The sequence below is a fragment of the Lepidochelys kempii genome, chromosome 6, assembly GCF_965140265.1.
Source record: "Lepidochelys kempii isolate rLepKem1 chromosome 6, rLepKem1.hap2, whole genome shotgun sequence".
NCBI classification, from domain to species: Eukaryota; Metazoa; Chordata; order Testudines; family Cheloniidae; genus Lepidochelys; species Lepidochelys kempii.
In genome coordinates, this window is record NC_133261.1 from 93,551,542 (window position 1) to 93,571,392 (window position 19,851).

Here is a 19,851-nt window from a genome sequence, read left to right on the forward strand (position 1 = left end):
ATAAAATCTGGATAATCCCAGGAAAATTGCTTAAGGTGGCAATTCTGAAGGAAGGGAGCTCAATAAAATATTTGCATCTTTTCTCAGACATGCCTTCCACAAAGATGGCTGCTGAGCCCAGCAAGTTAACCCTCTAATTATCTATCAGCGGGATAAATTGTTCTAGGGAGAGACAGAAAAATATAATACAAGTGTGACTGCAATCAAACTTCTACTAATTCTGGTATATAGTACCTAGGAACCATAGGTTGCATTAGAAATAGGTAGGTAGCTTGATTAAGATGATGATGAAAAGTGCTATAAAGTGGTAAATATTATAAGCATTATTATGAAACTCTCACAGGTAAAATGTCCTTAACTAGATTTAAAGAAAGTAACTCATATATTACATTAAGTGTGAGCTACTGGGCTGAATTTGTGTGGTGGGCATGTGTTCAAATACCACCAAAGTAGGTTTTTTAAATTAAAGAAAAAAAGAAGCCAAAGAAAATGATATTGGGAAAAAAATTCTCCAGTGAGTTCTGCTAGCCTGTGAAATGTGGACTGGACTAACTGGAACTCATCATGGACTGGGGCATTATGTAATGTGAGTAGGGGTAGCAGACTCTGACCTTATATAAAATAAAAATAAGAAATTGAATGTATTAATTGCTATTATGCTAGTGTTTAGAGATCAACAGAGAATTGTACAAACACAGAGTAGTAGGCAGTCCTGCCCTGAAGAGTTTACAATATAGCAGACAAAACAAATACAGAGTAGGGGAAAGGGATAGAAATTATCAGAAATTAACAAACATAGGGTTCTTCCCAATGCTCCTGTGACAAGTGGTTTGCAGCTTCTGAATAGATAGACAAATGGATTAGGAAAACAGATAAGAGAACTGCAACCCAAATTTAGCTTCTAAACTTTCACTGGATGGTGCATTTGTGGGGTGAGGGGAAGGAAGGGCAGTCCTGAAGTCCCTACTCTGGCAAAATTCTGTTGGCTTCAGTGGGACCTTTGCCTCAGGCTCGAGCTCTCTTAGCAGAATTACAATTCACCAGATACATGTATATGACAAAAAGAAAAGGAGTACTTGTGGCACCTTAGAGACTAACCAATTTATTTGAGCATAAGCTTTCGTGAGCTACAGCTCACTTCATCGGATGCATGCAGTAGAAAATACAGTGGGGAGATTTTATACAACACCCATTGTTTCATGTTCTCTGTGTATACAAAATCTCCCCGCTGTATTTTCCGCTGAATGCATCCGACGAAGTGAGCCGCAGCCCACGAAAGCCCACGCTCCAACAAATTCGCTAGTCTCCAAGGTGCCACAAGCCCTCCCCCTCCTTCCGCGGACACAGACCAACACGGCTGCCACTCTGAAACTTGTCATTATTACTGTTGCTGAAGAGGCCGAAGGTCCCAGTGGGGAACGGGGCCCCCTGGTGCCAAGCGCTGCACAGACACAGAGACAATTCTGGCCTCGAGGGGCTTGGCAGCCACAGACGTGAGCAGGGGGTTGGGGGAAGAGAGGGGAGAGGGTCACAGATACAACACTCTGTATCTGTGTGCCAGAAAATCCATGGCAAGAAAACACACACCTGCCCACTAATCCATCTCCAGCAGGATGAGGTCTAACATGCCGAGCAGCTGCAGAACAGTCTCTATTTAAAGGTTTCAGAGTAACAGCCGTGCCAGTCTGCACTCGCAAAAAGAAAAGGAGTACCCGCGGCACCCCAGAGACCAACCAATCCATCTGAGCACAAGTCCTCGCGAGCCGCAGCTCACTCCATCGGATGCACACCGTGGAAACTGCAGAAGACATCATATACACAGAGACCATGAAACAACACCTCTTCCCACCCCACTCTCCTGCTGGTAATAGCTTATCTAAAGTGACCACTCTCCTTACAATGTGTATGATAATCAAGTTGGGCCATTTCCAGCACAAATCCAGGTTTTCTCACCCTCCGCCACAAACTCACTCTCCTGCTGGTAATAGCTCATCCAAACTGACCACTCTCCTTACACATTGTAAGGAGAGTGGTCAGTTTGGATGAGCTATTACCAGCAGGAGTGTGAGTTTGTGTGTGTGGGCGGGGTGTGTGTGTGTGTGTGTGAGAAAACCTGGATTTGTGCTGGAAATGGCCCACCTTGATTTTCATACACATTGTAAGGAGAGTGGTCACTTTGGATAAGCTATTACCAGCAGGAGAGTGAGTTTGTGTGTATGGTTTTTGGGGAAAAAAAAAAAGTGGGGGGGGGAGAAAACCTGGATTTGTGCTGGAAATGGCCCACCTTGATTATCATACACATTGTAAAGAGAGTGGGTAGAGGGTCTCACCTTCAGGTGTGTGTTTTCTTGCCATGGATTTTCTGGCACACTTCGTCGGATGCATTCAGCGGAAAATACAGCGGGGAGATTTTGTATACACAGAGAACATGAAACAATGGGTGTTATATAAAATCTCCCCACTGTATTTTCTACTGCATGCATCTGATGAAGTGAGCTGTAGCTCACGAAAGCTTACGCTCAAATAAATTGGTTAGTCTCTAAGGTGCCACAAGTACTCCTTTTCTTTTTGCGAATACAGACTAACGGCTGTTACTCTGAAACCATGTATATGACAGGTATTCTTCTCTCCTTCTCCATCACGGGCACTTCAGCCAAAAACACAAAACTTTTACACATATAGTTTATCAAGAGTTAACAGGAAATCATCTTCTCAGTCCTCATCTGTCTCTTCTCCCCTCCCTGCTTCCTTTAGTCCTCTAGCAACAAGCATATCTTTGTCCGTTCATATAATATTGCCACTGCAGGTTCAAGAACCTTCTCCTCTGTAGCTCCCGCCATTTGAAACAGGCAGCTTCTTGTGTCTCTCTGCCTCTCCAAACCCTCTTACACAACTCAGCTGAAAAAACTACTTTTTCTCCCTTGCTTCTGGATCTCATTCTCTCCCTCTGCTTTGATATATTATTTAATGATGTATGGTAGGTAGATTATGCAACTTTGTCAAGTGCTTTGAGATACAGTTTTTATGAAAGCTGTTGCTAAAAATTGTTGTGTAAAATTGTACCTGAGCAATCTGCCTCAACTTGAATACATGCTCCACTGGTTTCCTTGCTCTCCCTGCTTATTCCTTTTGCAGCTAAGGCCTGGGCTACACTAAAAAATTAGGTCAACACCCCGAGTGACATAGTTAAGCCAACCTAACCCTCAGTGTAGACAGTGTTAGGTCAATGGAAGAATTTTTCTGTTGACCTAACTACCAACTTTCGGGGAGGTGAATTACCATCCTCTGCCAACAGGAGAAACACTCCTGTCAGTGTAGGTAGTGTCTACATTGACACACTACAAAGGTGCAGTAGCATTTCAAGTTTAGAGAAGCCCTGATCAATCTTTCCTCTTTGCAGACAATAACCCACTTTTGTTAGTAGGTGTTTATTATAGCTTTCTGGGTATAAGCAGCGACCCAGTTCATTTGAATCCTTTTTTGCTTTCTCCCCGAACTTGCATCTCGTTGCAGTTTAATTGTGAGGTGTGAGTTTGGCTAATTTAGTGTTTGTGAAACTAAATGGTTATTTACACTGGTGTTGCATGCTTGAAGTCAATAACGATACAAGATTCTCAAATAACAGGCTCAAATGGAATTATTTAATGAAAGACTAACAATCAGAGATTAGCAGAGCACTATACAGAAAGAAAGCATACTTTATCACCTCTTGTAGGTAGTGAAGAGAAGGCAGTTTGGTCCCTTCCTTAGTACCTGGTGGAATGCTGAAAGTGTTCATTCCCGGCCTAACTTTCCAACCCTTTTCCTTTTATAGGGGGTGAGACAAAGGAAACTCCTTTTTGGAGGGAAAATTGTTTTCCCATGATTAATTTCACTATGTGGTCTGATTTGACATTTTAGTTTTTCCTAATTACTTATGGAATTTCTTGGAATCTTTAGGTTACATGATTGATAAGCTAAAAGGAATTCTAATTCGGTCATTATGATTGACAGCTGTGGCAACTGGCAGTTTTTACTGAGTTAAAAACATCTTTCAATAGATCCTTATTTCACCCATTACAGAAAACTTCTGCAATAATAAGTACCTCTTATCAATCATAGAATGTAATTAAATCATAGGCACCCCTTACCAATTACCCAGTCTTGTTTATACCATATTTCTATTCAGGCTGTCAAGTGATTAAAAAAATTAATCACGATTAATTGTGCTGTTAATAATAGAATACCAATTATTTAAATATTTTTGGATGTTTTTCTACATTTTCAAATATATTGATTTCAGTTACAACACAGAATACAAAGTGTACAGTGCTCACTTTATATTTTATTACAAATATTTGCACTGTAAAAAACAAAAGAAATAGTGTTTTTCAATTCACCCAATACAAGTACTGTAGTCCAAACTCTTTATCATGAAAGTTGAACTTACAAATGTAGAATTATGTACAAAAAATAACTGCATTCAAAAATAAAACAATGTAAACTTTAGAGCCTACAAGTCCATGCTTCAGCCAATCACTCACACAAACAAGTTTGGTTACAATTTGTGGGAGATGCTGCTGCCCATTTCTTGTTTACAATGTCACCTGAAAGTGAGAACAGGCGTTTATATGGCACTGTTGTAGCCTGTGTTGCAAGATATTTATGTGCCAGATGTGCTAAAGATTCACATATCCCTTCATGCTTCAACCACCATTCCAGAGGACATGCATCCATGCTGATGATGGGTTCTGTTCGAAAATGATCCAAGCAGAGTGGACTGACGCATGTTCATTTTCATCATTGGAGTCAGATGCCACCAGCAGAAGGTTGATTTTCTTTTTTGATGGTTCGGGTTCTGTAGTTTCTGCATCAGAGTGTTGCTCTTTTAAGACTCCTGAAAGCATGCTCCACACCTCATCACTCTCAGAGTTTGGACGGCACTTCAGTTTCTTAAATCCTGGGTCGAGCGCTGTTCTGTTTTTAGAAATCTCACATTGGTACCTTCTTTGCATTTTTTCAAATCTGCTGTGAAAGTGTTCTTAAAACAAACATGTGCTGGGTCATCATCCGAGACTGCTATAACATGAAATATGTGGTGTAATGAAGGTAAAACAGAACAGGAGGACATACAATTCTCCCCCAAGGAGTTCAGTCACAAATTTAATTAACACATTATTTTTTTAACGAGTATCATAGAATCATAGAAGATTAGGGTTGGAAGAGAGATCATCTAGTCCAACCCCCTGCTCAAAGCAGAACCAATCCCCATCTAAATCATCCCAGCCAGGGCTTTGTCAAGCCAGGCCTTAAAAACATCTAAGGATGGAGATTTCACCACCTCCCTAGGTAACCCATTCCAGTGCTTCACCACTCTCCTAGTGAAATAGTTTTTCCTAATATCCAACCTAGACCTCCCCCACTGCAACTTAAGACCATTGCTCCTTGTTCTGTCATCTGCTACCACTGAGATTATCAGCATGGAAGCATGTCCTCTGGAATGGTGGCTGAAGCATGAAGGGGCATATGAATGTTTAGTATATCTGGCACTTAAATACCTTGCCGTGCTGGCTACAAAAGTACCATGCAAACACCTGTTCTCACTTTCAGGTGACATTGTAAATAAGAAGCAGGCAGAAGTATGGCCCGTAAATGTAAACAAACTTGTTTTTCTTAGCGATTGGCTGAACAAGAAGTAGGACTGAGTGGATTTGTAGGCTGTAAAGTTTTACATTGTTTTGTTTTTGAGTTAAGTTATGTAACAAAAAAAATCTACATTTGTAAATTACACTTTCACAATAAAGAGATTGCACTACAGTACTTGTCTGAGGTGAATTGAGAAATACTATTTCTTTTTACTATTTTACAGTGCAAATATTTGTAATAAAAATAATAATTTAAAGTGAGCACAGTACACTTTATATTCTGTGTTGTAATAGAAATCAATATATTTGAAAATGTAGAAAAACATCCAAAATATTTAATACATTTCTATTGGTATTCTATTGTTTAACAGTGTGATTAATCACTTAATTGGGGCTTCTCCCCACACCAAGTCCTACTACATAGTTCAAGCCAGACCTGCTGCCTTTGCTGTTATTTCGGTCCTGAGCTCCCCATGACATTCTGATTTTTAAAATCAGCACAATATCAATAAAGTAAACATGAGATGGATTAAGAACTGACTAACTGAAAGATTTCAGATAGCAGTTGTTAAAGAGCAGCCTTCATCAAATGTGGGTATTTTTACTGGGGTCCCGCAGGGATCAGTTCTATGCCTGATGCAATTCAACATTTTAATCAATTATCTGGAAGTAAATGTAAAATCACTGCTGATAAAATTTTTAGATGACAGAAAGATTGTTAGAGTGGTAAATACTGAGGAGGACAGGGCAGTGATACAGAATGATCTAGCTCACATGGTAAACTGGACCCATTTAAACAAAAGAGACTTTACTACAGCCAGATGCAAAGTTATATATCTAGGAACAAGGAATACAGGCTATACCTACAGAATGGGGGAAAGCAGCAACTCTGAAAATAATGTAGGGTGTCATAGCGGACAAGCAGCTCAACATGAGCTCCCGTCCAAAGGTGTGGTAAAAAGGAATAATGTGGTTCTTGGATGTATAAGCGGGAACAGTGAGTAGGAAGGGGGTGATTTTACCTCTGTATATGGCATTGGTGAGACCGATCCTGAAATACTGTGTATTGTTCTGGTGACCACATTTTTAAAAGGATATTAAAAAATTGAAGAGGGTGCAAAAAAGAGCCAAAAAATCATTTGAGGGCTGGAAAAAACACCTCACAGTGAGGGACTTAAAGAGCTCAATCTGTTCAGTTTACCAGAAGGAAGATTGAGAGGTGACTTTACTACAGTATATAAGTAACCTTCAACGGGAGAAAATAGCAGGTTCTAAAGGGCTCTTTAATCTACCAGTTAAATGCATAATATTAACTAACAGCTGGAAGCTGAAGACAGACAAATTCAAATTAGAAATTAGGCACACGATTTTAACTGTGAGGGTGGCTAATCATTGGAACAGACCACAAACAGAAGTAGTAGTTTCCGCATCTCGTGATGTTTTCAAATCAGACTGGATGCTGTGCTGGAAGGTATGCTTTAGTCAGACATGAGTTATAAGTTTTCCCTTGCAAATTGAAACATATGTAAACCTACCTCCATCTAGATAAAAGGTGGAATCCACAGTGTCACCTTGCCCATGACCTGATTTTTTTTACATAATGGAATAGCAGCACCACAAGCTTCACCTATACCCCAAAGTGACCCTCTCTAGGCTGTTCGATTTCTGTAGACTGTCCCTGGCTGCTTTGTCATGGCTGCCAAAAAAGGACAATCAGTACCAATTATTCTGGTGGTTTCTGTGGTACAGACACCAGAACAGGATTGCTATACACCTATTCCTTGGTAGACAACTTTCTGACTCACAAAATAGTTGTATGGAGTCCTTTGGGGTAGATCAGAGCTGTTAAATTACAGATACCCTTGGTCTGTACTTCAGTACTCTTCACATCTGGCAAATGCAGAATGTGAGTGTTTCATTAAATATCTTGTAACAAATGAAGATTACCACATAATGCAATGTAATAAGTTATTGCTGATATCAGATATCTGTATTCTTAGCAGTAGCTCTGCTAAGTAGCATAAAAATGATCAAAATAAATTACAATTCTCAGGTCAGCGGATAAATTATTTCATGGATAAACTGCCAAACAGAAAAATTAAAAAGAAAAGTCTTATCTCAGGCAGAAAGGTTCAGCCACATTGGCAACCCTTGTGCTTTACATTTTTCCAAAGGTTACAGGCAGCATTCAAAAGAAATAATTACATCTGGGGAAAAATAGGGTCACAGGGCCCATTAGTGCTTTTGTCAAAGTCTCTAATTCTTTGAGCTGCATGTGTATTATCTGGGATCATTGAAAGGGATGCTGGTTTAATTTCTGTAATTTGTTACACTTTGGAGGAAAGTGAAATAATTCAGGAAAACAATAATAATCTCATGCATTTCTATAGTGCCTTCCAGGACTCCAGAGTGGTTTGCAAAGTAGATGCTGGTAGTATTTCGTCCACTGCTGATATGAAGCCTCCTCAAAAGTGAAACACGATGGCTTAGCAACAGCATGGAACAGCCTCGAACAGGAAGTGAAGGAGAATCCCGTAACCAATTGAAACTGTCAGGAATTTATGGAGGTGGAACATAATTACCCAAGCTGGAATTTATCCAGGACACAGGGTCAAACTCTTTGACTGTTATGAAAAGTGCCAGAGGCTATTCAAAGACCACAAGATTGGTTTTACATCTCATTGAAAACATAGCAACTCAAGGAACACAGCAGCTCTAAGGCCACACTCAGGTATTGGGTCACTACTAACTCAATGGGAAGATCAGCTCCGACTGAATTACCAAATGCAGCAGGTAGGTTTTCTTTGGAGGTACCCCCTCCAGTACTGATGTAGTCTAGCCCTAGTAGTGACAAGATCCCAGTGGAGATGGGATGGCTGCCATTACACAGACAGCTATGTGCTTTCCATTAGCTGTGTAAAGATGACACATTTGAGTCCTTTATTTAAAGTTGGACCTGATGAACCTAATGTCTCCTTTTGTGTCTTTGCCCCACAATTTGCATGAGTTTGACCCAGTGAAAGCCCTCTGAAGGCATGTTAACCTGTAATACGGAACAATATCCAGATGGTGTTGTTCCGTGTTACCCATCTTGGTGTGCCCATTCATCAGTCCTACAGCCATGCAATGCTATAATATTATAGATGTTGTAATATAATTTCATCTGGTGACCTGAATTAATAGAGACTGAAAATATTTCTGAAACAGGTTTCTAGTAACCCTGGGTTCGAGGGGCCAGATTGTTAGCTGGTGTCAATTGGCATAGCTCCACTGACTTCAACAGAGCTACAAACATTTATACCAGCAGAGGATCTGGCTCAATATTTACCTCACTAGCCACCCACAGCAGATCATGACAGATCACAGACATTAGGAAGGGCCGACTGGATCATCCAATCCTTCCCACTGCGCTATTTGCAAAGCCATCATCTACCCCAGAATGCTCTCTGGTTAGGGCTCAGACTATTCCACTAGGACCCCAAGGTCACAGGATCACGTGTTCTGTGAGTTCCTTTTGATCTCTCCTCTCCCTGTACTCCAGAGAGGGCTGGTACCAGAGAGACTTTTCAGATTTCTTTAGATATCTCTTTAATCAAAAGGAATTTATGAGAGAGAGAGAAAAGTGGATGAGGCTGATTCATTGCAGGGAAGGCCAAAATGCCCTACCATCTTCTCTTCAAACAATCTGACTGAACTCTTCCCACGATGGCTCTGGGGCAGCAAGGCTGTGAGCACTGTGGGTGTGTTTCAATGTCTCAGACTTGTTGCTTTATTCACATAAGGGATGCATATTTACCAAAAATCAAAGGAAATGTTTTTTCCTATTTCTTGGCCATTTGGGATACTCTGAGATTTATTTTATTCACTAGTTGAAAGGAAAATGGAATCAAAGATAGCATCTTTATTCTGTGCCAAGCTCTTTCTTGTGTACCCCAGCGTAGGCTCACACAAAAGAGCTCTGACCACTCTAACTAGGTGCTTATTCTAAATATAGAATGGTTTAGCTTTGGTTACATAATTGCCTAGCGCACTTGGGCACATGACATTATGCTACAAAAGTCTTGTTCTTTCTCCCCCACAACCCCAGCTTCAGGCTGTTTAACTGAGTGCTGTAAGAATAGGATTATTTTGAAGCAATATCACCTAGTTTCTGCAGGGAAGACCAATAGAAATCAGATGCTGACATGCGCAACCCCTTTTGATGGGAACAGTGCCAAGGCTACTGATCTAATGATTAGAGCTAAAGATTGGTAGTCAGGGCTGCTACTGTTTAGCATCTTGTTTAGCAGCAGGGAGTTGTGACTGGAGGGTGACTGAGGGTAGGGAGTTGCCTTCTAGCTGAGCACTAGGCTGATAGCATCAATGATTTTCCAGTTGTCACTCCCAAAATCTGTTCCTGATCAATGATCCGGAATGAGCTCAGTTGAGGTCATGATCTTGCTTGTACTAAAACCAGTGTGACTCTTGCAAAACTCTCAGTGACTCTAAAAGCAGCAGGAGCAGACCTTTAGCTCGTATTGGCTAGATTGTCTCCTACTGTGACCCTGACTAATTATTTTACATTTGGTCTGCACTAATTTCCCTCCTATTTTCACAGTTACCTACATGATCCAAATCTCTCTTCTCATTGTTTGCTCTGTGTCCCATATTAACACCACTTGTGGGGCTCACCTTTGTCAACATTGTTATAAGTATAATGGAGAGGCTCACAATATGCTGGGATGCTTCACTCACTCCCCTTTCAGCTCAGAAACTGCCCTCTGTACTTACACCAACCAGAGCAATCAACCTTAACTTTGCCATTCCCGACTGTGATGTTTAATTTCTCAGCGGGCAATGTTCCACCATTAATCCTCACTGCACTCTTGTCTTTATTTGAGAGTGTATGTATGTGTGTGTGGAGGGTAGGCGAGTCAGACATGGACAGTGAGAAAGAGATTGGGACTGAGTGTAGCAGAAGTCCAAGATATAGTTTTGATCATATTTTGAACATTAAGGAAAATTAACAATATATTGTCTGTTGTCCACCAGGGATCCCAAGAGGAAGGTTTTCTGGGTCACCTGCTTGACAGTTGCTCACAGAAGCTTAGAGAAAATGACATTCATCTTGAGAATAATATATCTAGGAAAGAAGATGGCCAGCAGGAATCTTACTTTGGTACAGGAGTTGAATTGGGCTAGTTTGCTTCAGTGTGGTTTTTTGGGAGGCTGAGACTTTGTACTTCAGAATCCAAGATTTCACGTAAGAAAAAGTTTCTACTTCTTTTAGCTGCAAAAGAAACCTTGAAAATATGAACAGAGTGCAGCCAATGTAGTGATGTTTGCCTGAATCTGCACACAGCCTGAAACAATATCTCTGAGAGATGTGGACTGTATTATTCTCTTTTGTCTCATTCTGCTTTTTTACATCCTTGCTTAGCTATCATTGATTTGTCACCCCCACCCCCTTTGTTTTTGGTAGGATCAGTTCTAAATTCTGTCTCCTCAATTTTATCTTGAATTCTTTTATTTCCCACTACGGATTACACAGCTGCTATTGAAGTCCATCTTATCTTCATTACAGGGATGCTGGTTGGAAAATGGAATTGATTGTCACTGTTTTCCAATGAAAAAATATTTTATCAGAGAATGATATCTATTAAATGTTTCAGTGGGTGGTTATCTAACAAGGTATTTATACCATAGAATCTGAATGCCTCACAGTAATTATGCTAACTCATCAAGATTTTAACATTCTCTTCTTTGGTCCTCTGTTCCCAAGCATGTATTTAGGCTTTTTTGTTTTTCTGTTTATCATCATCATCATCATTCTGGGAAGGCTTTGGTGAAGAGCTTAGTTTTACATTTACTCTTCAATATGGTAAGATTTGTCATCATTCTTATTTCTCACAATAAGGAAATTGCTAGCTGAAGGCCAGCTGCAGAGAAAGCTTTTCCCATCACTCCTGAAAATCTTTCCCTTGTTGTTAACAGTTTTATTGTTACTGATGCGCACAGTTTTCTCTTGGCAGAATTCATGTCCCCAACATATTTTTTCTGTCTGCAGAATATAGGCTCTGGTGGAGAGGCACTACAATTACACCTTTCGTCCACGAGGGGTTGCTGTGGCATCAGAAGAGAAGGCAGCCAGCTGGCAGAGAGGGAGGGGGAAGAGACTGCGCTCCTCACAGTGGGGCCAGGTGAGGAGGCATGGGATGGAGAGAGCGGGGCACACAGGGCTGCTGGGGGGTCATAGAGTAGGGTTCAGAAGGGCTAGTGGGTAGCACAGACTTGGGCACGGTCTCAGGTGCTAGTGGGGTGACACCATTGAGCTGGGGCTGAATGGGAGTGGAGCTGCAGGGCCGCGTGGGGACAGGGGTAGATGTGCCTGACTAAATGGGAGAAGCTAGGTGTCAGCCAGGGTCTGCATGAGGCAGGCTCCCCAACTCCCTAACAATCCCCGCCACAACCTTGTTCCATACTTCTCCCACCCACACTTAACAACCCTCTAGGTTCACTCACAGGCTCCTTCCCTCTCCCTCAGCTCCTCCGTTACCCTTGACTCCCCTAAGGCTTTGGACTGCTTCTGAGGGGATGGGGAAATATGTTTCTGTATTGTAGTTTAAATGAATTACTCATAGTTCTGTATTAATATGCCTAGTAAGGAATCCATTTAAACAAAACAAAAACAGTCCCACCACAAACATTTCCTGAATCTTTTGTGTGTGTGTATTGTTACAGACATTACTTGCTGACTGGCATTTTAAAATAAATTACCAAAATAATTGCAATTGACATGATTATATTGTGCTATTTTGACAGATAAAATATGCAGAATTTTAAAATATTGTGCACAGAATTTTTATTTTTTTGGCGCAGAATTCCCCAAGGAGTAAATGATGCACATATACATTTCAGATAGATACTAGCACTGAGACTGAGGATCATTCCCATCCATCTGTGGTATTTCCAAGATCCCTGTCCCCTGGTTACTCCAGTAGCTTCCATTATATTTTCATGCTGTTTACTTGTTTCAGGGCTTTTAATGATTTGATAAATCTAACAAATCATCAGAAAGTTCATGATCTTGTTTAAGGCAACAAAACTCCAACTCCAGGTACCTGTATTTCATTGGACACTTGATTGGGAAAAAGAAAAGGAGTACTTGTGGCACCTTAGAGACTAACCAATTTATTTGAGCATACGCTTTCGTGAGCTACAGCTCACTTCATCAGTGAGCTGTAGCTCACGAAAGCTTACGCTCAAATAAATTGGTTAGTCTCTAAGGTGCCACAAGTACTCCTTTTCTTTTTGCAAAGACAGACTAACAGGGCTGTTACTCTTGATTGGGAAAGACTGATTGGACAGCAGTTTTATTGCTTTGTTTGAGATAAACTGGCAGCAATTGCAGAAGATGGATTATCTTGCTCCTGCCAAAGAACCTTTACTGCTCATAGTTTATTGCTCCAGAACACATTCAGGATCTGGTCCATACAGAATCCAGGCTGACGAGCAGGTGGTGGTGGAGCCGGCCTCACTCACCAGCAGTGCCCACGTGACAAAACACCCCCCTCCTAATCTCTTCAGTGAACTCGCCTAGGGCCAAACGCCTGTAGTTCTCGAGGGCCCTCCCCATCCTGGGGCCTACGGGGTTGGGACCAGCATAGGACTACAAGGTCCAGCATGCCGTGCGGGGGCGAGGCCGTACCATATGCAGGGAGGAAGTCTCCGTTTTCTCCAGGTAAAAGCATCGAGGTGCCGGGAAGCCGGTAAGTACATGGAGCGGCCCCCTCGACCTGCTGCGGGGAGGGTGGTCCCTGGAGAGAGAGGAGGGAGGCCCCCACTGTCACGGGGGGAGGGGCTGCGCCGCGTGGAATTTAGAACGTTGTGTAACTAATCGGGAGCCGGCCGGTTCGGAGGTGGCGGGCTGGGGCGAACACCCCCCCGCGACCGCGCGCTCGCCGGGCGGCGCGGGTCCGGCCCTGCCGCCAATCCCCGCTTCTCCGTGCCCCTGGCCCTGCCGCCGGACAGCCTCCACCCCTACCCCAGCCTCGTTCTCCCGGTCGTCTCCGCTTCTGGCCTCCACTCGCAGCCGCCCCGCGCCGCGTGTCCTTCTCGGCGCGGCCAGCTTCCCTAAGCAGCGCCCCCTGTGCCGCCCTCCTCTTCTCGCCGCCCGCAGCCCAAGCACGCTGCGTCCCCGCAGCTACCAGCCCCTGCTCTCCCCCAGGCCCCGCCTGGTCGGCTCCGGTAGCGCCTCCTCCCTGGCGCTCGTTTGGAAGGGGGCGCCCTCAGCGTGGGGTCGGTCTCAGAGCCTCTGTAGTCCTCTGCTGTACTCTATGTACTGCTTATTGTATTTTTCACTCCCTGCATCTGATGAAGCGGGTTCTAGCCCACGAAAGCTTATGCCCAAATAAATGTGTTAGTCTCTAAGGTGCCACACGGACTCCTCATTGTTTCTGAGTAGCGGCCGTGTTCGTCTGTATTCGCAAAAAGAAAAGGAGGACTAGTGGCAATTTAGGGACTAACCAATTTATTTGAGCATGAGCTTTCGTGAGCTACAGCTCACTTCATCGGATGCATTCAGTGTTTCTGTCTCGTGTTCACTGGGACACCCACAGTGTTACTCGCTGGTAAAATCTCGTCTTCGGCCCTCCTGCTAAAAGTAAGACGAGGAGCGCAGTTGGCACAGAGACTCTGACCCCTGAAGCAGACTGGTAGTGGGGGTTACCTCACAGCACAGTGCTTACCATTGTAATTACTGCCGCGTTGCCTGAGTTCTCCTTCGCCGGTAATGTAGGGCACCAGAGAAGTTTAGAATACTCTGGACGCTTTCTTTTCACTGCCATGAGGGTAACTGCTGCATCTGTGATTGTGGCTGAAGATCTAGGGTTCCTCATGGAGTGCCATCCTCTGGTTTTAATTTCTATCCTCTGCATGTTGCCTTATCTGAAAGCTGCACCCTCCCACAAAGTTTAATTGAGTTGAGAAAAATCAATGGCCTGATTTTCAGAAGTGTTCGGCACCTCAAGGCCCATTGGCTTTAGGCAGCTGCAGGTGCTCAGGACCTCTTGAAAGTCCAGTCACAAATAAATAGCTTAAATCATATATAAGTTTAACATTTAGTCCTTTCGCTCATATTATTGCAAACATTGAAATGGTGTGAATAGCGCTAGGGTCCCCAGTCTGCATCTTGTTGAGGTCCGTAGTGACTGACGATCGTCGTTATCTGGTGGTTGTTTAATGGCCTATATGAAAAGTTATACAGGCATCATTGGTTTTCTTTGCTGTCTATCTCAGATGAGAGACCAAGGATTGCAGAGGTCAGAGACTTAATTCCTCCTTCATGTGTAGAAGGGATGTCTTTCCGGGGCAAGGCTCAGACACTTTGGTGAATAAACATGCCTTTGCTGCCTGTGCAGTATCTGTGTGCTGACTAATTGGAGACTCCAAGTCAATCCAGCAACTTTCACTAGTATGAAAGTCAATGAAAAGAAAACAAACACAAAACAAAATGTGAAGATGCTAAATATTTTATTATCATTTATTTATTTAATTAATTATTGCAAGCAGGCTCATAGTTGTTCCACACATACAATGCAGGATCTATAGTTACACAAGTCAAATGATTGAATGTGGGAGCTCAGGTCAGTTTGGTTGTAAGTGACACACATGGTACTTAAGCTGCATCATGGACTAAGGCAAGTGAAAGTCAAACAAGCCAGTTTGTCTATAGAGGAAGAGCAGCAGGTGATTCATTAGCAAAGATCTTAATAATGAAAGGCAGTTAGGTTGAGAGGCATATTTCACAGCTGACAGTGTCTTTAAGATACCCCTAGGGATTTCGCAATAGCTCATTTACATGGTAAAGACTCACTGACACCTTACGGAAAACCTTGAGATACAATTGGTTCTGCCAAGTCTATTTCTATCTCTTATATTGGAGTTATTTTTGCCCCCCCCCTTTTTATTACTAAGAGATATTAGCATGAAAACAGGATCTTTCTTGCTTAAGAGCTCAGCTGCTCCTGCTGATTATTTCCCACCTAAAGTTGTCAGCCTCTGCTTGTGATGTTCCAATTAGTGGAAATAGCTGTGATGTCACAAACTGCAGAATGTGGCTTCAGGTGGGAATAAGATGTGGGAACGGATGGACCTATATCCTGTTTTCAGACAAATGTTCTTAATAATAAAGAAGGGAAGAAAACAAACAAAAGAGACACACATGTTTTTTTCTTTGTTAAAAGGAGACACTACCAAGTAGTTTAGGCCTCAAATTTATCAAAAAATAGGACTAGAAATGTTATTAATTCAAACTATTCCATAAAATATTTTGGAGATTGTGGAGAGCCTGGGGCATGTCTGTAATATTTCTATGAAAAGTATATGTGGCTCAGTTTACCTGTTTGATATTATTCTGCTTGATTGCAATGAGTTAAATCAAAGGAGATTGTTGGGGAGAAGCAAACAAGTGATGAAATAATGTCAGAGATGAGATGCTTCTAGAGAGAATACCAACGGTCCTTAAGGGAACCCTGGGGGAGTCATTAATTGGGAAATGCCCACCTGCTTGGCTCCAACCAGGCTTGCAAGTTTATTTTTCCCTGGCCTGAACCTAGGATCAAAGGGACGCTAAACCCTTAAAGACACCTTTGTAGAGAGGAAGGGGGGATAGGCTTTGACAAGGAGATGCTAAGAGAATGTGAGGGGCTGTCTGCTAGGGTATTAGGTTGGGTGGCAGTTACCTAAAACTTGCAAAGAAGGAATAAAGGTTAAGTAAGATTCATGCCGTGTAGACCTTTATTGTTTTAACGCATTTCTGTTCACCGATAATGCCTTGTATTGAAAGGATGAACTGTTCCTTGCTAGTTACAAAGACCCCCAATATACAAAGGGATTTAGGCACCTAAACCCCACATTTAGGTGTTTAAATCCCAGTTTAGGCTCCACTGCAATCCATGAAACTCCTGTGAAATGCTGTAGGTGTTGGTACCTAAGTTTTCAGGGTGAAAGGTTCCTAGGCACCTAAGTTTCTGCCTCTGAGCATGTACATTGCTGCCTCCCTCTAGGCAGCCTGATGCGTATCTCCTGCCTAAGCCCCAGAATGATCCACAAACTGGGGGAAGATAGGCGGATGAATGCCTAACTCCTGTGCGGGGCTTGATCTAGGAGGCATGATCTGGTCCCATGCAAAATCTGGCCCTTGATGAAGGTCCTGGGCAAGATAATGGATTGGCTGCTATGGAACTCGATTAATAAAGAATTAAAGGAGGATAGTATAGTGAATGTCAAGCAACATGCATTTATGGAATATAGATCCTGTTAAACTAACTTGATTTTTTTTTATGAGGGTGTTATAAATTTGATTGATAAAGATAATAGTATATTACATCAACACTAAGACTTCCGAAAGGTGTTTGATATGGTACCATGCAGCATTTTGATTAAAAAACTAGAACAATGTAAAATTGACATGACACACATTAAATGGATTAAAAACTGGCTAGCTGATATGTCTCAAAATGTAATTGTAAATGGGGAACCATCATTGAGTGGGTGGTCCTGCAGAGATTTGGTCTTGGCGTTGTGCTATTTAACATTTTTACCTGGAAGAAAGCATAAAATCATCACTGGTAAAGGTTGCAGATGACGCAAAAATTGAGAGAATGGTAAATAATGAAGAGGACAGGTGGTCGTCTTTTTTTGTATGGCTTGGGTAGGTAGCAACAACTACAAATTTATATCTAGATTTGATAGCCATCACATTGTCCTGGTGAATGTCCTTCAGGCCCCTGTGAAAGGACGAAGGGGACACTTAGATATGGTGGGTTTCAGAGTAACAGCCGTGTTAGTCTGTATTCGCAAAAAGAAAAGGAGTACTTGTGGCACCTTAGAGACTAACCAATTTATTTGAGCATAAGCTTTCGTGAGCTACAGCTCACTTCATCAGTGAGCTGTAGCTCACGAAAGCTTATGCTCAAATAAATTGGTTAGTCTCTAAGGTGCCACAAGTACTCCTTTTCTTTTTAGATATGGTGTGCTCCATTGTTTGTGCCTGGAGACCACAGTTGTATACAGGTGTTTGGTGAGGACAAGTCACTAATACAGAGTGATTTGGATTGCTTGGTAAGCTGAATGCAAACAAACAATATGCATTTTAATATAGCTAAGTGTGTGTGTGTGTGTGTGTGTGTGTGTATATATACACACACACTCGTAGGAAGAAAGAATGTAGGCCATACTTACAGGATAGGGGACTCTATCCTGAGAAGCAGTGACTCTGAAAAAGATTTAGGAGTGGTGGTGGATAATCAGCTGAACATGAGGTCCTAGCGCTATGCTGTGGCCAAAAGGGCTGATGCAATCCTTGGATGCATAGACAGGGGAAGCTGGAGTACAAGTGGAGAGATTGTTTTACCCCTGTATGTAGTGTTGGTGTGGCCGCTGCTGGAATACTGTGTCCAGTTCTGGTGTGCACAATTTATGAAGGATGTTGATAAATTGGAGATGGTTCAGGGATGAACCACCAGAATGATGAAGGGATTAGAAAACATGCCTTAGAGTGATTGACTCAAAGAGCTCAGTCTGTTTAGTGGAACAAAGAGAAGGTTAAGGGGATAACTTGATTACAGTCTGTAAGTTCCTGCGTGGGGAAGAAATATTTAATAATGAGCGGAGAAAAGTGTCCCATGATCCAATGGCTGGAAGTTGAAGCTAGGAAAATTTCAGTTTGGAGATAAATCTTTAACAGTTTGGCATAAATCTTTAACAGTGAGAGTAATTAACCGATGGAACAATTTACCAAGCACTCAGCTGGGATGTGGGAGACCCAAGATTGATTTTCCCCCTCTGTCTCTCTCTCTCTTCCCCTGCCACCTCCTCTGGCTGTTTTGTGTGGAGCAAGGAAGGTGCCTAACTCCTCCCTCAAGAAACAATTTAGGTGTCTAAGCCACCTGTCTCCAGGATCATGGATCACAGAGATAGGTTCCTAATGGTGTGAGAGGGACAGGGCTTAGCACACACCCCTGTTGTCAGCATCTCCCATTGGCTAGTTTAGATGGCTCCCCGCCTAGCATGCTTGCTTTTATGAACTTCATTCTAAGGCACCTAACTCTCCCCATTCATTATATAGGAAGCCTGCGTGCCTAACTCGGGCTTTGTGGGTTGCAGTGTTGTTCTGTGACTTTTTTCTAGGTACCTGAAAGTTAGGCTCTGTGATGTTCAACATTGCGACTCCTAGATTGCTTTTTGGATCCAGGCCAAAGTTTCCAAGTTCCCGATTCCTGTGGGAACCAGACCAAACTGACTGTTCTGAAGGAGCCCCTCTGTGGAACAGGGATGCTGAAGTCTGGGATCTAGTCTAAGAGTGGTAGAGTCATAGGACTCCCCTTGGAGTGAAGTAGAGCCCCAAGGCCTGCCATTAGGGAGAGCGTACTCACAAGTGATTGTAGTGATCTGTGATAGAAGTAAAAAAGAAATGTGGATAATTTTTTTCCTTTAATTGCTGGGTATCTAAACCAGAAGCCTTAGGCTTTCTTAACTGGAGTGAAATTGATTAGAAACGGAAAATGAAACTGACCCTCCTAATTCCATTGCCAAAGATAAATGAAATATAAAAGGAAAAACTGCATCAATGGAATGAGGGGAAAAAAGTACAGTGGATTTGTAAACACTTTCCAGGTTTGAATAATCAAAAGTGTCATTTAATAAAGCAGGGAAGGACAATGTTAGAGGTAAGAGAGAATGTTAAAGAGCTTTTGACACATCATGAAATCCTTTGGGGAGGGGGGAAATCTAGTTAGAGCCTAACATTAAAACAAAACTGCCGAACCCTAAAATGCCTCAATTAATAATAATAGAACTTATAAAATTCATGTTCAAAGCACTTTACAAACATAAGTAGTTAATACAGCCCTTTAAAGAAGGGAAACAGGTATATTATTGTTTTCCCCACTTGATAGGGAAACCGAGAGTGAGAAGTTAAGAGGTTTGCTCAAGATCATACGTTGAGCTAAAGGCAAAACCCGGACTAGAACGCTGGTCTCATGATTACCAGTCTCATATTCTAACTATTGGACCATACTGTCTCAGGCAGGATCATAAATGATTATTCATTTTTTGCCTCTTCCCCTATGATGATGAGAAGGCAGGTATCTTCTTGGCTTGTCACTTTGGCTAGGTCACCCCCTTCTTTGCCTCCTTCTACTGGCTCCCCTTTTCCACTGCGTCAAGCAGAAACTACTTGTTTTTA

At 42.3% G+C, this 19,851-nt stretch overlaps 1 protein-coding gene across 3 annotated transcripts in view; it reads left to right on the forward strand.

Annotated features, from left to right (window-relative positions):
- Window positions 1-13,292: 13,292 nt before the first annotated feature.
- The window catches only part of ADCK1 (aarF domain containing kinase 1), a 142,142-nt gene continuing 135,583 nt past the window's right edge, over window positions 13,293-19,851 (forward strand). For 2 of the 3 annotated variants that reach the window (XM_073349309.1, XM_073349313.1), the window contains exon 1: window positions 13,293-13,372. In XM_073349309.1, coding sequence (XP_073205410.1) covers window positions 13,315-13,372 — 58 coding nt within the window. In that variant the 5' untranslated portion in view covers window positions 13,293-13,314. The remainder of the gene's footprint in view (window positions 13,373-19,851) is intronic. The other variant, XM_073349315.1, reaches the window with a different exon arrangement.